We start from the raw sequence: 20,195 nt of genomic DNA, 5'->3' as shown, positions 1-20,195 counted from the left end.
GAGCTATTTTGTTTCATGAATATTGCTTTTCATTCTTATATGTATATGGGGTTTTAGAAGTAGGATGTTGATTTCTATATTGCAACGCTCTGGTTTTCATCTAATTTATTATTAAAAAGTTCGTTATAATAATTCTTAAGAAAAATTATGTAAAAAAAATACGAGCCGAATTGTCATGCCGTCACATCATCAAAAATAAAAAACGGAGCTCTCTCGCTTTACCACACCATCACTTATATACAAGGGAACAAAATATACAATTGACAATATAAATTACACAATATATAGATTACCTACAACTTAATAATGTTAATATAAAATGAATAACATATATTATATAATAAATTGTTGCCTTTTACATTCAACTTAAATATATTATACAACAGATAAAATAGATAACATATGCTTATATATAAATGTGTGCAGATACACAATTTCCTTATTACATAAAAATCAATATATCCCCAATAATATATATATATATATATATATATATATATTAGAACATGTACGTGCGATCTTCACTTTAGAAATATATATATATATATATATATATTTGCAGCATATATCCTCTATTGAGACTTAGATTATTATTACCATGTCGTATATATCATATAGTGGAATTTAGAATATTATTTCCTGAAATAAAAAATTTCATTATTTTGAATTTTTATATTCAGTAGGATCCTTATTAATATATATGACTTTTGCACTATATATATATATATATTGTACATGTTTATTTGATATACTAGCACCAATATATTACACAAATTTTATCGATTCCCAAGACTTTACCAGTATTTCACTAGGCTTCGTCAGGTTTTCTCGAAATCCATGATCATCAAATTCATCTTTTTTTTAATAAAAGTAATTCGTTTATGATGTTATCTTTCTAATGGGTATTAATTTATTTAATGCATTTATTATCTACTTAGAGCTATCATATTTGCATGAAATTTTTTCTATTTCATTTATTTTTTATCTATACCTTAATAGATTTTGAGATGGTTTAAGGTTTATCATATACTAAAAGATAAGCAGAAGCAGATTTCATAAGTACCTATTAACATGCTTGAGAAAATCCAGTTTGTAACCGCAACTTCGATCCAAACTGCGGTTTGAAAAACTCTTACCATATACCAAATCTACTTAAAATTATAAGGAAAAGTGATTATAGGACATTCCACCGCACTCTCAAATGAACTCTATGTATATTATTTTGTTAATAAAAAAATCATTACTAATTTATTGTTTATAATGAAATTAGGATTTATTAATGCACATAAATATAAGAAAGTCTCAGATTGATCTGTTTCGAGCCTTATTTTGAGAAGAAGCTTATACACAATTAATAATTTCAAGATAATTACACTCCCATCGAATTCATCTAATTAATGTTGAGTAAAGATTTCGTTTTTGCCAGTCGATATAAATGATTTTGGTAATTTATTGATATTATTAACATAATTCATTTGGTTTTAGCTACATTTTATTTATACATAACCTGTAAAATTATTTAGATTAGTTGCAACGAAAAATTATGTAATTGCACCCGTGCAACGAGCAAGTCATCAACTAGTTTATTATAAAATTGGAGAAAATTACAAAAAAGTAAATAATAATTGAAAAAATTTATTATTGAAAAATTAATTGTAATAATGTTAAGAAAAACATATGGGAGAATTTATTTTAGATCGTAGAAAAAGATTAAAAAAAGGAAAAAAGACAAAAACCCCTATTGTGGTTTGGGTCGGAACAAATCGCACAATGTTCTTTTGTTTGGGACAATTAACTCCTTTGTGGTTTGCTCCGTTAAACATAGGGGGTTACGACGTTAATTATTTTTTCGATTTTCAATCCTCAATCTTTAGCCTTCTATTCATTTTGGTTCTAAATCTTTTTCTTTTATCATTCATATCCTCAACTTTTTATATTGTTTCATTTTAGTCCTTAAAGAAAATTGAAAGGGAAGGGGGGGTCGGCGCCACCAATCGGTGACCCCGACCCCTCCACCGAGGTCGACAGCGTCCTCCGTGAATATCGACAACCTCGTTGGAGGGGTTAGGATCGCCGATTAAGTGCCCTAACCCCGAATTTACCAGGGACCTCCGACTTAGAGTCCTTGATAGATTCAGGGTTAGGGCCACCAATCGGTGACCCCGACCCCTCTAGTGAGGTCGTCGGCGTCCTCTGTGAGTATCGCCAACCTCGATGGAGTGGTCGGGGTCGCTGATTTGAGGCCCTGACCCCCTTTTCCCTTTCGATTTTCTTTAAGGACTAAAATGAAACAAAATAGAAAGTTGAGGATATAAATTATAAAAGAAAAAATTTGAACCAAAATAATTAGAAGGCTAAAGATTGATGACTGAAAATGAAAAAAAAATTAAAGTCATAATCTCATATGTCTAACGGAGCAAACCATATGGGGGCTAATTATTCCAAATAAAAGAACATAATGCGATTTGTCCCGACCCCAAACCACAAGGGGTTTTTGTCTTTTTCCCTTAAAAAAAAGGTAATGATTGTATTGTTGAATTTAGAAAAGAATAGATTAGAGTTGGGTGGAGTAAAATTTTGATTTGAAAGCCTGATAGTTCAGTCTAGTTCGATGTGTATGTTGGTAACCAGAAGCCCAATAAGCCCTGACTAGTTCAGTTTGAGCAAGATCAACACACTAAAAGTAAAATTCTATCAATTATGGATTATTTCCATTTACAATATTCGAACTTGAGAACCTTTTTTTCTTTTTTTGTGAACTTGAACTTCAAACCTTATCTAAGTGAAATAAGCATTAAACCACTTAAGTCAACCTATGTTGCTTAATTAAATTGATTAGTTTAAAATTTTCTTTTAAGTGCAAATTAACTTTCAGGTAAAAAAGTAGGCGATAAAGAAGGTGAGAGCAGTAGCATATACCTCTGTCAGGTAACCAAGAGGTTGTAGGTTCGATAATTGATGGTTCTACCAGTGTCTCTTTATTAATTGTTACAATTTTTATTTCATTTTATTAGGGCATTTTATTTCATTGTATTAGATTGTAGGCTTCTCTCGTAAATATAAATAAATAAATAAATAAAAAGGTAACAAGCAAGCGATTGCAATAAAGAGTAGTGACCCTGTTTCTTCTTTATGTGTCGGATTAAGAGGAAACTTCTTTGTTTTAATTTTTTCATTGTGCATATGGAAGTCTAACGGTTAAAATTCTCCCGATTATGGATCTTTTTTGTTCACAAGACTTGAAACTTAATATTTTGTTTCATGAGAATAAGTCGTCGAATCACTTGAATCAATCCATGTCGATTTTTTCTTGTTTCCTTCTTAATTTTTAAATCCTTGAAAATGGGAAAATACATTGATTAATGAGTTCATAATAAGATGAAATATTAGAAAAATCAAAACAATTATTAACATCAACTTTTCCTGAAATATTAATAATATTATTGAGTAAATAAGCAATTTCGTCACTGACTTTCGCAAGTTACATCAATTTCGTTCATGACTCATTTTTTACATCAATTCCATCCCCAACTTTGCACAATTACATCAAATTAGTCCCTGACTTTGCACGATTACATCAATTTAGTCCCTTACGTTTGCAGCACAAGTCCTTGAGTTTTGGCGTTACATCAGATCGATCCCCGGTTACATCAATCTAGTTTGAGTGGCTGAGGGATAGATTGTGTCACTCTTTCGTTAATTTCTTGAGGGACTGAATTGATGTAACGCGTGGGCAAATTGATGTAACCCTAAAATTAAATGATGTTTGTTACATCACTTACATCCTTAATGTTGATTACATCATCCTTTCCCCTCCCTTTTCCCGCCCGTTTGAGGACATTTCATTTTCTTCCTCTGCTTTCTCTCTCTTTCTCTCTCTCTATGCATTGTCTTTCTTCAAGTGCGAAGCGCATCCTCTCCAAGTTTCAGTAAGGTGATCATCAAGAGAAGGCTCAAACAAGCAATATGGAAGACGATAACCACAAGTTTGTCTGTATACCCAGGTAATTTTCGTTGTCTGTGTTTTTTAGTGAAATGTGGGTTTTAAAATGAGTAGATTTTTTAGGGGTTTTGATCATCAGAGCACATGCTTCTTAAAGTGCTGTTGGTCTGTCGGGATTTAGGTTCATGTTTTGACAATGTTGGGTATGTGCATTTCATAAAGATGATATTTTGGTAGGTCGATAATGCTGTAATGTGGTGAAATTTGCATGTCCTAGTGTATGTGGTGTTTTTACATGTTAAAAATTATTTCTTTTCACAATGGCTTTCTGAAAACACAAGAAAATCTTTGTTTTTTTAGGGTTTACGAATTTGAATTTGTTCTCTACAGTTTGCACCTATGGAAAATAGTCGATGTTTATCTGCATCATGAAGGGAACTTTGTTGGGGAACCCAAGGTGGGTTATGAGGGTGGTGATGTAGACATCATAAGAAATATAGATGTAGATACAATCACAGTAGTTAGGGTTTGTGATTTGCTGCTTGATGTCTATAAAACTGTACCCACTAGCTGCCATTACAGGGATAATACATTTAAGACATTTGATTTGGCCATAAACAATTTCGAGTCTGACCTTGATGTTAGATACTTGATCAGTGTCTTGCAATATCAGACTGAACTCCACTTGTACTATGAGCATGGCCAAGTGCATGATCTTTTAGAACTCAATGAAAAGGAGATTAGGGAGTTGAAGAAGGTTGAGGCTGAGAGAAGGAAGTAAGAAGCTGAACTAAAGAGAAAGCAAAAGGAGATTGAAATGATGGAACAAGAAGCTGCAGAGAAGAGGAAACAGGAAGAGATTGAAAGGATGGAACAAGAAGCTACAGAGAAGAGGAGACACGAAGAGGGGATGGAAATGATGGGCTTGAAGTAAGGGACTAGGATGAGGAAGATGATGATATGGAGTTTGAGCAGTCCACTCAGCCTGGTCTTGAGGAGATGCAATGTGCTAATGCTACTGTAGAAGCAAGCCAAGTAAGAACTAGGAAGAAGTCTGTCGCTGTGAAGAAGAGAAAGCATAAGGAGAATGGTAAGGAGAAAGTCCAAGAGGTCTCAAAACACAAGAGGCCAAGTTACAAAAGTAAGGACATGTTTAAGATGACAATACAAATAGATGTTGTAGGTGATCATGATGATACAATATCTGCATCTCCTGCAAGTCCACCAGCAAATGTAAGTGATGATGTTGAGGAGACACCAGCAATGAACGACAGGCTATGTGATGGCTATAAAAGTGAAGAACTAGAGTCATTGGCTGGGGATTCAGATGAGGAAAAGGATAAGTTTCCAATGTACAATGCTGAAGACAATCGAACTGAGGAAATTACTATTGGAATGAAGTTTGAAAATATTGACGTCTTCAAGATGGCTGTGAAAAACACCAACATTGCAGTGGAGAGCGAAGTTAATTTTATGAAAAATGATAAGGCAAGAGTGAGGGCATACTATGTTGAGAAGATGGGGGACCATGGCTGCCAATGAAAAATATATTGTGTTTTGAATAAAAAGACAAACACCTATCAAGTGATGACATATGATCCTAAGCACACTTGTGGAAGAAGGATGGAGAACAAGCTGGCAACAAGGTAATGGATTGCAGAGAAGTTAATTCCAGGTTGAGGACCTAGCCAAACATGTATGCACAGCAAGTATTTGAGTTCTTCGTTCACACTTACCAGGTGAAGTTACATGATGCAATGGTTTTCAGGGCCACCAAGCTAGCCAAGCAAAAGCGTGAAGGTAAAGAAAGGGAGCAGTATGCAATGCTGAGAGATTATGCCCATGAGATTTTAAGATCCAACCCTGGTTTGACTATATTATTGTAAGTCCAACCAGAGACACGTGAGCTTGAGAGGCTATACATTTACGTAGAAGCATGTAAGATGGGCTTTCAAGAAGGCTGTAAACCCATCATTGGGTTAGATGGATGCTTCCTAAAGGGTTATTATGGTGGTCAGCTTCTTTCAACAGTAAGCCATGATGGAAACAATTCATATGATGGAAACAATTCATTTTTTTTCATTGCATATGCTGTAGTTGAAGTGGAGTGCACAGAAAGCTGGAAATGGTTTCTTCATAACCTCATCTCTGATGTAGGAGATCCAATAGAAAAGAAATATATTTTCGTCTCTGACATGCAAAAGGTGAGTTCAATGATTGTGTATTGCATTGTTGCATCAGTTACATCCTTTAAAATTGTGTATTGATTGTCTTTTTGAACATTGCAAGGGTTAGATGCTGCAATCAAAGAAGTATGTGATAGTGCACCTCACGGATTTTGCAGTAGGCATATCTGGGCAAACCTGACCAAGCATGCTAAGTGCAATAGTGGTTAACTGCGGAAAGCATTCTGGAATAGTGCCAAAGCAACAACTCCACAAAGGTTCACGCAGTGCATGAATGCTCTTCGAAGGACCAACCAAATAGCTGCAAAGTATCTAGGAACAATTGATCCAAGCAGATGGTCAATGTTAGCTTTTGATATTGTCTGTAAGAATGATGCACTAACCAGCAATATGTGTGAGCAATTCAACAAAGAACTGTTAAAAGTGAGGGGTAAACCTATACTAACATTGGTCGAAGGGGTGAAAGAGTACTTCACAAGGAAGAAGATAAGATGTCAGACTTTATTGGCCAGATACAATGGATTTCTCTACCCCAAAGTTCAGGCAAAGTTAGAGGAACACAAGAAGAACTCTAATGGCTGGGTTCCATTGTGGGCAAAGGATCCTCATATGTCACAGTTTGAGGTAACATGCCTATCATTCTCTAAGTGTGCTGTTGATATTAGGGCACATGATTGTTCTTGTAGAGTATGGGACTTGACTGGCATACCATGCAAGCATGCCATTACTGCCATACTGTACAATAGCCAGAGGCCAGAGGAGTTTGTCTATCCTCTCTTAAGGAAAGAGTCCACAGAAAGCTTATGAACCATTCATACATCCCATTAGTGGCCAAGATTATTGGGAGAGAGTACTCCTGATGACCCTATCCTTCCTCCAAAGATGAAGAGACAAGCAGGAAGACCCAAGAAGCAGAGGAAGAAGGCTCCAGAGGATAAGGCTAACCCTTACAAGTTAAAGAGATAGTTGAATGATCCAAGGTGTGGCGGGTATGGAGAAATGGGGCACACCAAGAGAAAATGTACTGGACAACCAGTTGCTAAGGGGAAAAAGGACAGGCATGGTGCTTCTACTTCAGGTGGTGCTTCGAGTGGTTCTGGGCTAGCTCAAGCAGAGAATCTGAATGTTCAAGTGGAAAGGAATGAGAGTATGGAAGCTACAGCAGAAGAAATGAATATATCACAAGAATCTGCTCCACCCCAACCATCACAGTCATCTCAGTTTGGTCTATCTGATGCGCAGCCATCACATGTACTTTTGCTTTCATTTGTACATTTGAATTTTTGTAAATGCTGCGAATTAATTCACTCTCCATAATATCATGTATAGGTTCATCAGATGCCCACATTTGCTGAGGCCTTCTTTTTCCAACCAATGACAGCCCTTACAGTGAGGCTCCCTCCAGTGAGGCCCCCTCCAGTTAGGCCCCATCACACTCCCTTCACAGCACACACCGTGGAAGTTTTAAGTTCTTGAACTGCTACTAGGTTTGCAGCATATTTCCAACCAATGGGACCTCCACCTAACTGAATTGCAGATTATAGAAGCTCATCATTTTGGGTTGTTCCAAATTGCTGCTGTACCTTTTACAGAAGCTTATCATCTTAGGTTGGATACATGTTACATTGCCAAAGATATTGCCTCTGTCTGTATATTTTGTGTAGGCATTTTGGCAAACTAGCCATTTTTGTGTAGCAGATGGGTTGATGCTTTGCCTCTGTCTGTACCTTTTGTGTAGCCATTTTTGTCTATAATAATAATATAGTCATTTTTCTAATTCCACTTCATTTTGGTAAGTTTTTTCCTTCATTCCATTTGCTTTGAACCATCCAGTAGGCCCATATGGCTTTGTTTTGTTGAGAGAAGGAGGAAGGAAGGTGGGAGTTTAGTTCACTGTGTTAAAAAATGGTGCAGGGACTAAATTGATGTAGCAAATGGGCGGGAGTTTAGTTAGATCTGTTAAAAAATAGTGCATGGACTCATTTGATGTAGCAAAATGACCAAATTGATGTAACATTTTCTCCCGTTTAACACCGTAACCATTTAAACTTAACGGCATGGCCAAATTGATGTGGTAGGAGACCAAATTGATGTCGCATTGGGATCAAATCGATGCACCCACCCAAAAAAGGACCAAATTGATGCAACTGTACCACTAAGTGATGTAATTGCGTAAAGTCATGGACTAAATTAATGTAACCATGCAAAGTGGAGGACCACTTTGATGTAACCTTCAAGTTAGGGATTAAATTGATGCAAATGTATAAAGTCAGAGATGAAATTGATGCAAATGTGCAAAGTCAGGGACGAAATTGATGTAAAAAATAAGTCAGGGACGAAATTGCCTATTTACTCTAATATTATTAGTATAGGAATATACAACTCGTCCAAATATTGGCATAAGCATCTCCATTTGACCCCCTTCTGATGATTTTCACTTGCATGTCCAAAACCAAACAATCTCAACTAAACCTTACCATAGTAAAAAATTTAAAATAAAAATGATCGAAGTTGCAGCTCAAATGGTAGCTGGGTTCAGCTTGATGAATGCATAGAAAACTCTACGCAAGAGTTAACGGCGCTGATATCTGGCCGGACGATCGCTCTCTCATCTTAAGTTCCTCCTCTTCCATCGTGTCACACAAGGTCCCTCCCTGTGTGTTGGGCAGACAGGCCGTAAAGAGCCCGCAGCATCCGATCACTGCCCCAAACACTCCATACGAGAGTGTCCCGCCTGTGGCCCTCCCGGCTGCCACGAGGACAGGGCTGAAGGTGCCGCCGAGCACTAGGGCCTGCCTCACCAAGGAGACTGCAGAGTTCCTCACGCAGGTTGGGAACAGCTCCAAGGTGTATATGAGCAGCACACACAGTGCACTGCAGCCGGTCCCAAATGACACCAGCTCGAACCCCATCTGGAACCGCTCCCAGGGCTCGCCCTTGAGGGTGCATGCCAGGCTGAAGACCGTGCTGACGGCAGTCAGGACAAGGAGGATGTGCCTTCGGTTGAGCTTTGTGATGAGGAGCATAGCAGCGAGGGTTGAGGGGACTTCCGAGAAGGCATTGAAGGCGACACCGAGGTAGAGATTGAAGGAGAGGTTGGCGAGCCCCAGTGGCATCCCATAGTATACCATCCCAATCCCAAACCCGACAACTGATACGATGGACAAGCGGAGAAGGGCCCATCGCCTCATGAAAAGTAGCTTCACTGCCGAGAAGTGGTCGACAGCCTCTGTCAAGGGATCATAGTCGTCAAGGGAGGCAACGGTGGAGAAGAAGCTGGATGTAAGGCGGGGTCGCTGCTCCGGCGGCGCGATGCTCTTTAGTGTTTGGATCGCTTCTTCCTTCCGGCCTCTAACAAGTAGCCACCTGTGAGTTGAGGCGAGAACCGTTATATCATCACAGGATCGAACAATATTAACGAACTGATAATTCTACTGTAATAAGCTTTTGCATTGCGATTCTATTCCATTTACTTTTTTTTGCTCTTCTACGACTAATCAGTTGTTACACAATCAATTCAACCTCAAACATTGGATTAGTAAAACGATAAAAATGAAAAATACTGAATTTTGCTTTATGGTATCTAGAAGCCTAATTGGGCCCGACTAATTCAAACGAGCCGGATCGGTCCACTAAAAGGTAAAGCTCTCATTGCGTGAATTTTTTGCATTCACAGGACTCAAATCCGAAATCTTATTTAAGCGAAACAAGCATTGAACCGCTTGAATTAATCCACGTTCATGATGGCCTTGCTATTTATAGTTACCAATCTATGCAGCCCACCCCAGTCCTATTGAGTCCTGACAGTGAGTTGAACGTGTAAGGAGCATAGACATAGAGGTTCGATCCATAGTATACCTGGGAGACTCGCGCACGAGGAAATAGACCAAACTGCAGTACAACAGCGCGGGAATGGAGGTCCACAGGTACAGTCTCCGCCATGACCTGCCTCGATTCACATATGCTATCGCAGGGAGTGAGAGAAAGCCGACTGTGGAGCCGAGAAGCCCCAACATCCCCACAGGGCCCCGCCACCGCTTCCCAACAAGCTCTGTGGCCAAAACGAGTGCACAGGTGCCTATCGCAGCACGCCAGAACCCGCACACAAACCGTAGTGCAGCGTACACCCATATGCTGTTGGAGAAGGCGGTGACGAGGCTGGAGACACCCATGGAGAGGCACGACAAGAGGAGGAGGTTGCGGCGGCCGAGGGACGAGTCGGCCAGCCTGGCTAGGATGAGGCCCCCAATGAGGCACCCCACAAAGAAGGACGACGCGGGTAAGCCCCTCACTATTGGCGTGGCACACTGTAGTCCCCACTCCGACACCACGGAGCTGTGGCCTGCGACCTCATCCCAGGCCCATGAGCCATCAGGGAGCCCACACAGGTCGGAAGTGCCGGACACACACTTGATGGGGTCCGTGCAGTGCCACGCGGGGTCTGAGTCGGTGAACACACTGATGAAGGTCTGCTGAGCGTCGAAGAGCCACGAGAGGGACACCAGCACAGCCTGATCAAGCTGGGCCCAGCCGAACTTGCCAATGCACTGCTCGATCATCGAGTCCATGGTAAGTAACGGCTTCTTGTCAGGGGTCGATGGCTGATGATTGGAGAGGAACAGCGTCTCGTCTGCCATTTCTGACCGAAGCCGGAGGGCTTTTGTATATCTTCTATAGGATGGATTTTGGTCTCAGAGAATATAGACTGTGAGCTTTCTTATATATGTACGACAAAGATCAAGTTTTGAGGAATATACAATCAGTTTACCCAAAAAAATTATACATATTCAATTAATGTGTGTGTTTTTACCTATATAATAGCAAGTGGGATATCTCTACATGGTATATTTTTTATAAGGTGAGTGTGATTCAATTGACCAACCATTCTATTCTAAGGAGCAAAATTAATAATTAATCCTGCGGTAAATTAATCCTACTAAGCATGACATGGATGAGCTTATTAATAACGGGAAATTCTATTGTGTTAATCATTGTGTGGTTGAATTACATTTTCAAATGGGATTTTTACTCTATATATCCCATGGTTTAACCTTTTTTTCAAAACTATCATATACTTTAAAAAGTGTCAAATCTATCCCATGGTTTGCATTTTTCTTCAAATCTATCCCGCTGTTACATCTTCGTCAACGTTTTACGGTTTTGTCACTGTGGCCCTTTTATTCGGGATGGATTTGAGAAAAAAAATTAAATCCATGTAATAGGTTTGAGAAAAAAATTTAAACTATAAGATAGATTTGAGAAAAAAAATTAAAACCATAGAATAGATTTGGAGCTTACTAACATTTCATTAACGGAAAATATAACGACGTGATAGATTTGAAGAAAAATGTAAACCATGGGATATTTGACACCTTTTAAAGCATATGATAGATTTAAAAAAAATGTTAAACCATAAGATATATGGGGTAATTTCCCCTTTCAAATATTGGATGATGAATTATTTATTCTTTAATCATTAATAATTACAATCTAACGGTGTAAAAAACGATTGCATCCAAGAAATTATTAATAAATCGGCAAAAATCACATCATGGTCCAGCCAACAGATAGGACCGCCCTAAAGAACTTAAAAAATTTATCTGAGTAATTAATCAAACATCCTTGATTTGTGCTTCATCTGTATAGTTTAACACGCTTCAATTATTTCATGGTAGATTCCGCTTATACCCCCTTAACATTTCAGTCCAAGAATATACCAATACTCCATCATTTAAAACATAATGATACACGGCACATATCAACTGATGTGGAATACTTAAATAATTTTTTCAGCTTAGTTGGCGAAATGTGTACGTAGTTTTGCTGAACTGGACATGGCACGTCCTTAACTTTAATTCTAGAAGTGGATAAAAATAAAATAAAAAAACAATTCTATGAAAGCTGCATAAATTGAAAGAAAAGAAAGAATTGACGGGGGAAAAAAGATGGGCCGATAGCTGTGATTCGACGCGAGCATCATGGTCCTAGGCAAGAACATCATGACCTCAGTGGAGGCCGACGAGCCTCATATCTGCCAAGCAAACACCGCTTCTCTCCGCGCCGTTGTTGGTATTGCTAAAGTAAGGTGACACATGAGAAGAGAATTAACCATGTGACTATGGAGAAAAACACAAAGAGACGAAATAAAAATGTAGACATCATATTTTTCGACGTTTTTAAAGGATTGCCTAAAATTCAGTCAGTATAGGTCTGTGGACACTTTTCAAAGAGCATTGACAAAAGTGCAGCATCAGTCGACGCTAAAAAAACATAGGTCCAAACCATGCCTAAACCATCGCTTACAAGCTTCGGCCTAGGCCTCCTCCTCCACGACATGCTGCTCTTCCCGAGCTAAGTCTCCCGCCCATTCTCTCCCTTGTGCAATTGCTCCTGATGTTTCTTTTCTCCTTGTTGCTGCCCTTGCTGCTGCTGCTTCTCTCTTTAGTGCCGTTGCCGTTGCTATTGTTGCTTCTGAAGCTATGCTCCTCCTTGCTAGCTACTGCACAAGCTATGCTCCTTCTCTCTCTTCCCACTCGTTGCTACTACTGCTGCGGCATTATTGTACTCTATCTTCTATCTTCTCCAGCCATTGCTATCGCTGCTTAAAGACTGCCTCTACAGAGAGATAGAGAGAGAGGGGTAGGGAAGGGAGAAAGGAGAAAGAAAGAGAATCAAGAGAAGATAGAGGGAAAGTGCGAAAGATAACATAAAGAGAGAATTTAATTTAATGTTCGAAAAATTGGTTGGGCATAAACTTTTTAGTCTAGTGTTTTATTTTTTTCTAATTCCAAAAAACTTTGGATCATCCAATTGGCGCTTTTGAAAACCTCGCTTAAGATACCCCTTGGCCAACCCTTTCAAAAGTGTCAATCAATGAGCACTTTAGCCGATGTTTTTCAAAGGGTAGGCTAAGCGGTACCTTAGGCAATGCTTACCTTGACTAATGCCGAAAAGCATAGCCCAAGGTACCCCTTGGCTTACGCTTAAAGATGGGTCGGCCAATTCGGACATTCACAATGTTTCCTAAAGAGTTGGTGTAGGCCATCCTAGGTTGACGCTTTAAAGCGCCAACCAAGTTATTTTCGATTTTCTCTAAATGTATTTTTTGGCTACTCTTTTTAAAGTGCCGGCATAGCTAGGTTAGACGTACCGCCAACTTTTCTGAAACATCACCTAAAGTTCCTATTGCAGATTTTCTACAAAGCTTTTCAGAATGTTAGCAAAAAAGGGTAGCTTAAAGACCTATTACCTGTATTTTATATATTTCAAAACATAATGAGCTGGATTGAGAAAGAGGTCGTAATGTAATGGCGCAAATACTTACGGGGCGTTTGGTTGGTTGGATAAGAATTGGAGGGGATTAAAATGAGAAGAGATTTGGAATTAGAGGTGATTAAAATTGAAAATAAGGTTCAATTTTTTTGTTTGGTTTGACCTTGGAATAGACAAAAAATAGGATAAAAGTAAATTTCAAAGACTAATTTGTCCTTTGATATAATATTAAAATAAAATTTATTAATTATTTTATATATTTATAAAAAAATGAATTGCTCTCTCCCAACCTTGGGCTCGCCAGAGCTGGTTAGCTCTAAAAAGTGCACCCAAACGAAGGAATTGCAAATTCGACCGAATTGGATTTGCAATTCTTGTCCGCCCAACCAAATGGGCTATTAGGAATTAAGACGTTGGTTTTTGTGCGTACTCTAATATTTGATAGCCCAACATGCTTCAAATAATATAGTTCAAGTTGAGTCGGCCCATTAAGAGGTAGAGTTCTCTCAGCATTAATTTTCTCTATTTACAAAACTAAAACTTGAGACCTTTCCTAAAGGAACAAGTGTCGAACTATTTAAATCAACTAATGTTTGACTTAAGAGGTTTTGATTTTTTTTTGGTAGGAAGAGGTACTTGTCTTTTTCTCGGTTACAATGAAGACTCATAGATCTAGTACTAAAAAGTAATTAATTTTTTCGGTGTAAACCTTAGTATCCTGTGAGACCTAATATTTTTATTCCAAATACATACTTATATATATACATACATATGTTTTTGAATATATTTTTATATATAAGTTGCTGGAAGAAGAAGGAAAAAAAAAGGTAAGAAAGGCCCCATTTGGCCTCATTTCCCCAAGCACCCCATCTCCACCGCCTTTCCCTTCTTTCTTTTTCTTTCTTTTCTGTTTTGTTTCGGTTGAAATGAAGAAGAAAGCAGAGGAAACAGAGAGAGAGAGAAAGAGAGAACGAAGTAGAAGTAGAGAAGGGGTGGTGAGAGCAGCAGGGGCTTCGTGAGCGAAGAACCGAGCGAACTCGAAGAAGAAGAAGAAGAAAGAAGAAAGAAGAGCTAAGAGTAGACGGGAACGAATCAGGTTAGAGATGCTATTTCTATTGTTTTGAAGATGTTTTGCTTGGCTTTAACGATTGAATATCATGCTTGAGTGCTGATGGGATTGGTTTGATGGTTCTTGGTGCAATTCGGGTGCAAATTAGACAATCGATTTGGACGATTTGAGGTTGGGTTTGAAGTAGGGCTGAATGATATGACGTTACTAGTTCGAAAATTTGATATGATCAGGCTCCTCTGATCATTTGAATGGTGTGGCTTTTTACGGAATTTGATTTCGTTATACGGTTTGTAAGTTATCGCGATTTCAAATTTCTGAAAATCATAAAGAAATATCAACTTCGACCTGAATTTTTGAACTGATTTCTTCATGTTTTGACATGCCGTTTGTTTCTAAAACATAGCCCACACTGTAAGCTTTCCAGAGACTCCAAGATTGTGGTATTTGGAGTTTTATAGAGAGAGAACCGAACTCCCGAAGTTAGGCTATTGCACAATTTGGGAATGTTCTGCAACAGCCGCACTCGCAACTTTGTGAGGCTTGTCAGGCTCGATTAAACATCGGATTGCAGTGATTCCTGTTTGTATGGATTCGTGTCTGAATCTACTATTTTATATAATTTTTCAGGATATTTTTGAAATAGCGATATTAATTATTTTATTTTTCATAATGTGTAGGTTTATTGAATTTTCTTTCCTCAAGTTCAAAACTGACTACTTACATGTTCTTTAAGCTCTATCTTCCTTGCTGGTCATATCTGATTTTGGTGTTTGTTAAGTCGATTTCTGTCTTCTCAAATTAGATATGTTATTTTACGAACGTTTGGACTTTTGGACTGGTAAATTCGTTTTAAATGTGCTGAATTTTTGTTAATTGATCAGAGGAAGGTTTGGGGTTCGGCTTAACGAGAAGGGGCGAAATTTAGTCATAACGTGCTGTTGAGCTTTTGCTTTGTTTGATCATATCTTTCTGATGAATTTACTCCTTTATTGATTGAATTATCCTATTAACAATCAATGTGAAATCCTCTGTTTAATCAAGGTGTCAAATGAAGATTATTTTAGGTGATGTTTGAACAAAGATGAGAGAGTTATAAGACATAATGAATATGACATAAGAAATTTTGCATTGTATTGAGACAATGAGCTGTAAAGGAGTTCGTGGGAGGTATTGGAAGTCTTGTAATTGTGCTATGTTAATTATTCTCTAAATTTATGTTTACAAATCATAGGGATCGGGGAGATTGAATTCTCGCACTCTAAAGGCTCGACCCAGTGAGCTATCTTTCTTGGAGTTGTCTATGAGTACTCTATTCCCTTATAAAATGATGTATTATAGTTATATAAATTATTTAAGAAGAATATTGTGATAGTTAGAGATTAAGAAATCGGTCTTGTTATGTTGTGTGAATTGATTTGAGAGATATTGTCCTTTTATGTTTCATTTTGATTTGAAATATACAGTGTGATTGTGTATGTTAATTGTGTGTGAGATATGTGATGATAACATGCTGTAATGTGATTGTGTTTGTGTATGATGATATATAAAATGAGATGGCATGATTACAATTATTATACTTGTGTTGTTGTTAACTATAGCTATGGGACAGCTGGACCCAGCGGAATATAAATAGGGGCATAATCGGGCGTTGGACTCGGCGGAATAGAAAGAGGGACCCGATCAGCCGCTCGACCAGGCGAAATATAAATTGAGGTCAACTATTACCGCCAGAGGTTAATAGGCGGCCCCCGCTTATGAGATATGATTATGAGAATATGTGAATAATTTATTTGAAATGTGCGGGGTCACAATACCATTATAAATCTATTGCGAGGAAATACAACCCTATGACTATATTGATTGGTTGTGTTGTATATTGTTTGTCTAGTATTATTGTTGGAGATGTGATGATTGTTGTGATTGCAATAGATGTGATGATCGTTGAGGTTGTTTGAAGTTGCTTTTTGAAAGCCATATTGTTGCTAGAGTTTGATCTATCAAGTGATTGTGTTGTGAGTTGCTATGGAACGCTAATGAATGGATAATTAATGTTTATGTGATATTGGATATTAGAGAAATGATTGGAAGAGTTGCGTGTATTTGTTAGTAGGACTTAAATTTAGTTACTATATTAGATAAAATTAATTTTTTTAAATAGGTATATATATGTATAATATATACCGCGTATGTGTGCAAGTGATCTAATAGTTGGATTGGATGTGACTGTATTGTTTATTTGCATAATTAGTTGTTAGAAATTGAATATTTATTTAATAATAATTCATTTTGCTTTGGAATATGGTACTCACTGAGATGCATCTCACACTCTGCATATATTTTTCAGATGAGTTCGGAGCTAGACTAGCAGCATATGAGAACTCTTTTGATATTGGGGATCAGCTCGGAGGACTAGATAGGAATCTTAGTTATTTGATAAGTATTCTTTTTGTATAGAAGGTATTTAAATATGTTACGACTTGAAATTTTTGTTTATTGATTGGTTGAGAAAAGAAAATTACTCTTTTGAGATGTATATACATATTAGAGCTTGTTGATTGGTTTTATATTTTTGGGAGTTTATGGAAAGCCGATTTTAAGTGAATAGTTATGTAGTAATGGATATTGAGGAAATATAGGAAAAACTCAGCTGAAATTTGGAGTCGTGACATATCCGAAAACCCAATTGGGTTTCAACTAATTCAGTGGTACTGGATTGGTCCACTGAGGGGTAAAACTCTCTTAGCGTAGATTTTCTGCATTCTCAATTATTCAAATCTGAGACCTTACTTAAATAAAATAAGCATTGAACCACTTGAACATAATGAACTGTTTAGAGGTAATTAATTTTAATTAGTAAAATTATGTGTATTTCATTAATTTACTTTTTATGTTGTTATATTACTTTCTTAACTTTCCCATACATTGTTATCAAAACTGGACCGGACCGGGCGGTTCGACCGGTCGGACCGGAAACCGGACCTCTGTCCGGTCCAGTTAGCTAAAAAACCGAAAAATGTATAAAAAAATTAGAGAACCCAAAAAATCGGCCAATTTTTAAATAAACCCATCAAACCTATTCGAACCGACCGGTTTCATGGGTTCAGAAATTTTAAAGGAAATCTGATCCGAATGTCCCCGACCCGAAATCGAAAATGGCAAAATTGAATCGAAACCCTAGATTTCTTCCTTCTGTTCTTCATCGCCGCTCAAGTGCAGCCTCAATTCATCAGTGATTGTCCGTCGCTCCTCTGCTTCGAGCTCGAGCATCGCAAGTTCTCCATCGAATGGCAGAGTCCAGAGTCTCCTTCGAGCAACAGAGTCTAAAGACTCAGAAGCTTCCTCTTTAGTCTTCTCCTTCGAGTTGCAGCTTCTGAAAGGCAGAGTCTCCAGACTCGATCATCCAGGCTCCAAACAATGCAGCAGCTCCCCAAACGGCAAGAGGCACATCCTGAAACAAGCAAAGCACGGTTCGAGGCCACCCAGAACGGAGGAAATCTGAACTTCAATAGTCGAAGAGGTAGGTCGATCTCTAAAATTTGATTTAGGGGCGGGCAAATCAATGGTAACTTATTCCCGCAGGAAAACAGGGGTCTGGGTAGTAAAAGACAAGATTTATCTTGGTTGAATTTTCATTTTGCCTTATTAACCTACTGGTTGCTGCTTGTTTGTTTGTTTGGTGGGTTCTTGCAACTGGGGTTGTGCTGTGCGTGGATGGATGGGATGAATGTGTCCGTGTGTTGGGGTCAATTTGTAATTGGGAGACTTCATTATTGACCTTTTTGTGCTGATCTTTCTCACTGACTAGTTAACATTTCAAGAACAAAACAACTCTGATATTTGCCTTTTTCCAACTAATCAGTTTTTCAGGTTCATATTCTTCTTTTTTGGGCCATAATTTGATGTTTTTGTGCAAGTGCAATGCCTTTGAATTGAGGGTTACTTACTCTTAATCATATCTAGAAAACAGAAAACTAGTTGACATGAACAAGGGAGAGATTAATTGAAAGGAACTTTGCCATTCTTTTGTGCCATTATCATGTTGCTTGCTACCTACATTATTTTAAGACAGTTCTTTACTGACATTATAACCCATTGTTTTACAACTTTATTGGTTGAAATAAATACAAATACTTGGACTTATCTGGATTATAATTTTGACACAAGATGATTGTTCATAACTTCATAAACATCAAGAATCCTAGGCAAGTTGCAGAGTTGTTGCGATGAATTCTACATAGTTGCGATGAACTTTCAAAATATTCCTTAAATGTGGTCGAGTTTGAGACCTTTATTGATCGTTATTGACCTGTTTTTCTTAATGTAGAGCTTGAAATATTTTTTTTTTCATTGTTATAGGCTGCTAGCTAGACATTGGGCACTGTCATAATTGACTATCAATTCTCTTCTATGAGTCATTTGCAATTAGATGCAAATAATTTTTTTCTTGTATTTTTTTGGACACATATTAATTATTATCTAATATTTATTACTATTTTCTTGTATTTTATATTATTTTTTAAAAATAATAAATATTTATTTATTTTATAATTAAACAAGTGGTCCGACCCATTGAAACCCCGGTTGAACCCATAAACCCATGAACCCATGCCTCAGCCGGTTCGATGTCCGGTCTGGTTCTGATAACACTGTTCCCATATAACCGAAAAAAACATAATGAGCCGGATTCTTTTTTCTGGAGGATAGGTTAGAAGATACCCAATCATTGCCATTTTGGAGAAAATAATCCAACCACGGCTAAAACTTAATACTGGCATATATATAGTCCTGTGACATATATTGCTAGTATGAGTTCTTTTTTTTTTTTTTAATTTAATTTAGTTTGTATCTCAATTCAGGGATTACGTAGAAGAATCGAAAAGGTTTGAAAAAAAAAAAAGAACTGAATTTTCCTCGTTAGACTAACAATTTTCTTCCTTTTGCTTTAAAAACAGTTTCTTTATAAATGACATATTGGAATTTTGTAATTCAATATATGTATAGGCAACTTTACCCACTGATTAGCTACAGGAAATAACTCACACTTTTAGCTGTAAATATTCTGTTTGTGCAACGCACGGGTTCCTCCTTAATTACTCTCTCAAAACCTCCAAATTTCTGATTTGAAAATAAGTCGTATGACTGCAGTAAATCCCTTTCTTATGGATTCATTAATTAATTGATCAATTTGTAATTAAAATGATGTAAGACGTAGGCGGTTCTGAGTCTTCTGACAAATGCAATGTACATGTTGTGGGTGTCTCATCCGGCAGTGGCAGCTGCTACTTTAATAACTAGGCACAATGCTTTGCTGCGTACTTCATAACTGCTAATAATTCGAAACCTAATGATCGGCTTCAAAATAATATTTTTATATTATTTATTATATATTAGAGGTAAAAATATATACATTATCTTTTTTTCTCTCATAAAATAATATTATCCAAAAGTGAACTATTTAAGTTATTGGGCACTTATTCTTTTTAAGTAAAATTTCAAGTTCGAGTTTTGTGAATAAAAATAATACAAACCGGAGAGCTTTATGTTTTAGTAAGTTGATATGGTGTGAACTGAATTAGTCGAACTCTGTTAAACTTTCAAATGTTAGAGTGATTACTTCAAAAAAAAAAGGCTTAATTATGAGAACGAAAAGAATCAGAATAAAACACGATTATTATACCCTCCATCCTTTGCCATCCAAACAAGCTTCCAGTAGCACGGCATA

General features: G+C 37.4%; 1 protein-coding gene and 2 long non-coding RNA genes across 5 annotated transcripts; 1 reads left to right on the top strand and 2 right to left on the bottom strand.

Annotated features, from left to right (window-relative positions):
• Positions 1-8,447: 8,447 nt before the first annotated feature.
• LOC116215973 (organic cation/carnitine transporter 3-like) lies at positions 8,448-10,864 on the bottom strand. The gene is made up of 2 exons (XM_031551814.1): positions 9,988-10,864; positions 8,448-9,495 (listed from the first exon to the last, which is right to left on the bottom strand). Exons 1-2 carry the CDS (start codon positions 10,764-10,766, stop codon positions 8,691-8,693), a joined length of 1,584 nt encoding a protein of 527 aa, XP_031407674.1. The 5' UTR covers positions 10,767-10,864; the 3' UTR covers positions 8,448-8,690.
• Positions 10,865-12,210: 1,346 nt separating this feature from the next.
• Positions 12,211-13,234, bottom strand: LOC116215972. Its single transcript, XR_004158601.1, has 2 exons — positions 13,065-13,234; positions 12,211-12,744 (listed from the first exon to the last, which is right to left on the bottom strand). It is a non-coding gene; the product is annotated as an uncharacterized LOC116215972 (long non-coding RNA).
• A 968-nt stretch (positions 13,235-14,202) lies between these two features.
• On the top strand, positions 14,203-17,075 carry LOC116215971. Of its 3 annotated transcripts, none has more exons than XR_004158600.1 (3): positions 14,203-14,497; positions 16,072-16,206; positions 16,818-17,075. It is a non-coding gene; the product is annotated as an uncharacterized LOC116215971 (long non-coding RNA). The 3 variants fall into 3 exon arrangements; XR_004158599.1 differs by having other exon boundaries at positions 14,204-14,497; positions 16,072-16,186; XR_004158598.1 differs by lacking the exon at positions 16,072-16,206 and having other exon boundaries at positions 14,213-14,497.
• The last annotated feature ends 3,120 nt before the right edge of the window (positions 17,076-20,195 follow it).

Source organism: Punica granatum, chromosome 8 (genome assembly GCF_007655135.1).
Source record: "Punica granatum isolate Tunisia-2019 chromosome 8, ASM765513v2, whole genome shotgun sequence".
Lineage (NCBI taxonomy): Eukaryota > Viridiplantae > Streptophyta > Magnoliopsida > Myrtales > Lythraceae > Punica > Punica granatum.
This window is presented reverse-complemented; position numbering and strand designations above follow the sequence as displayed.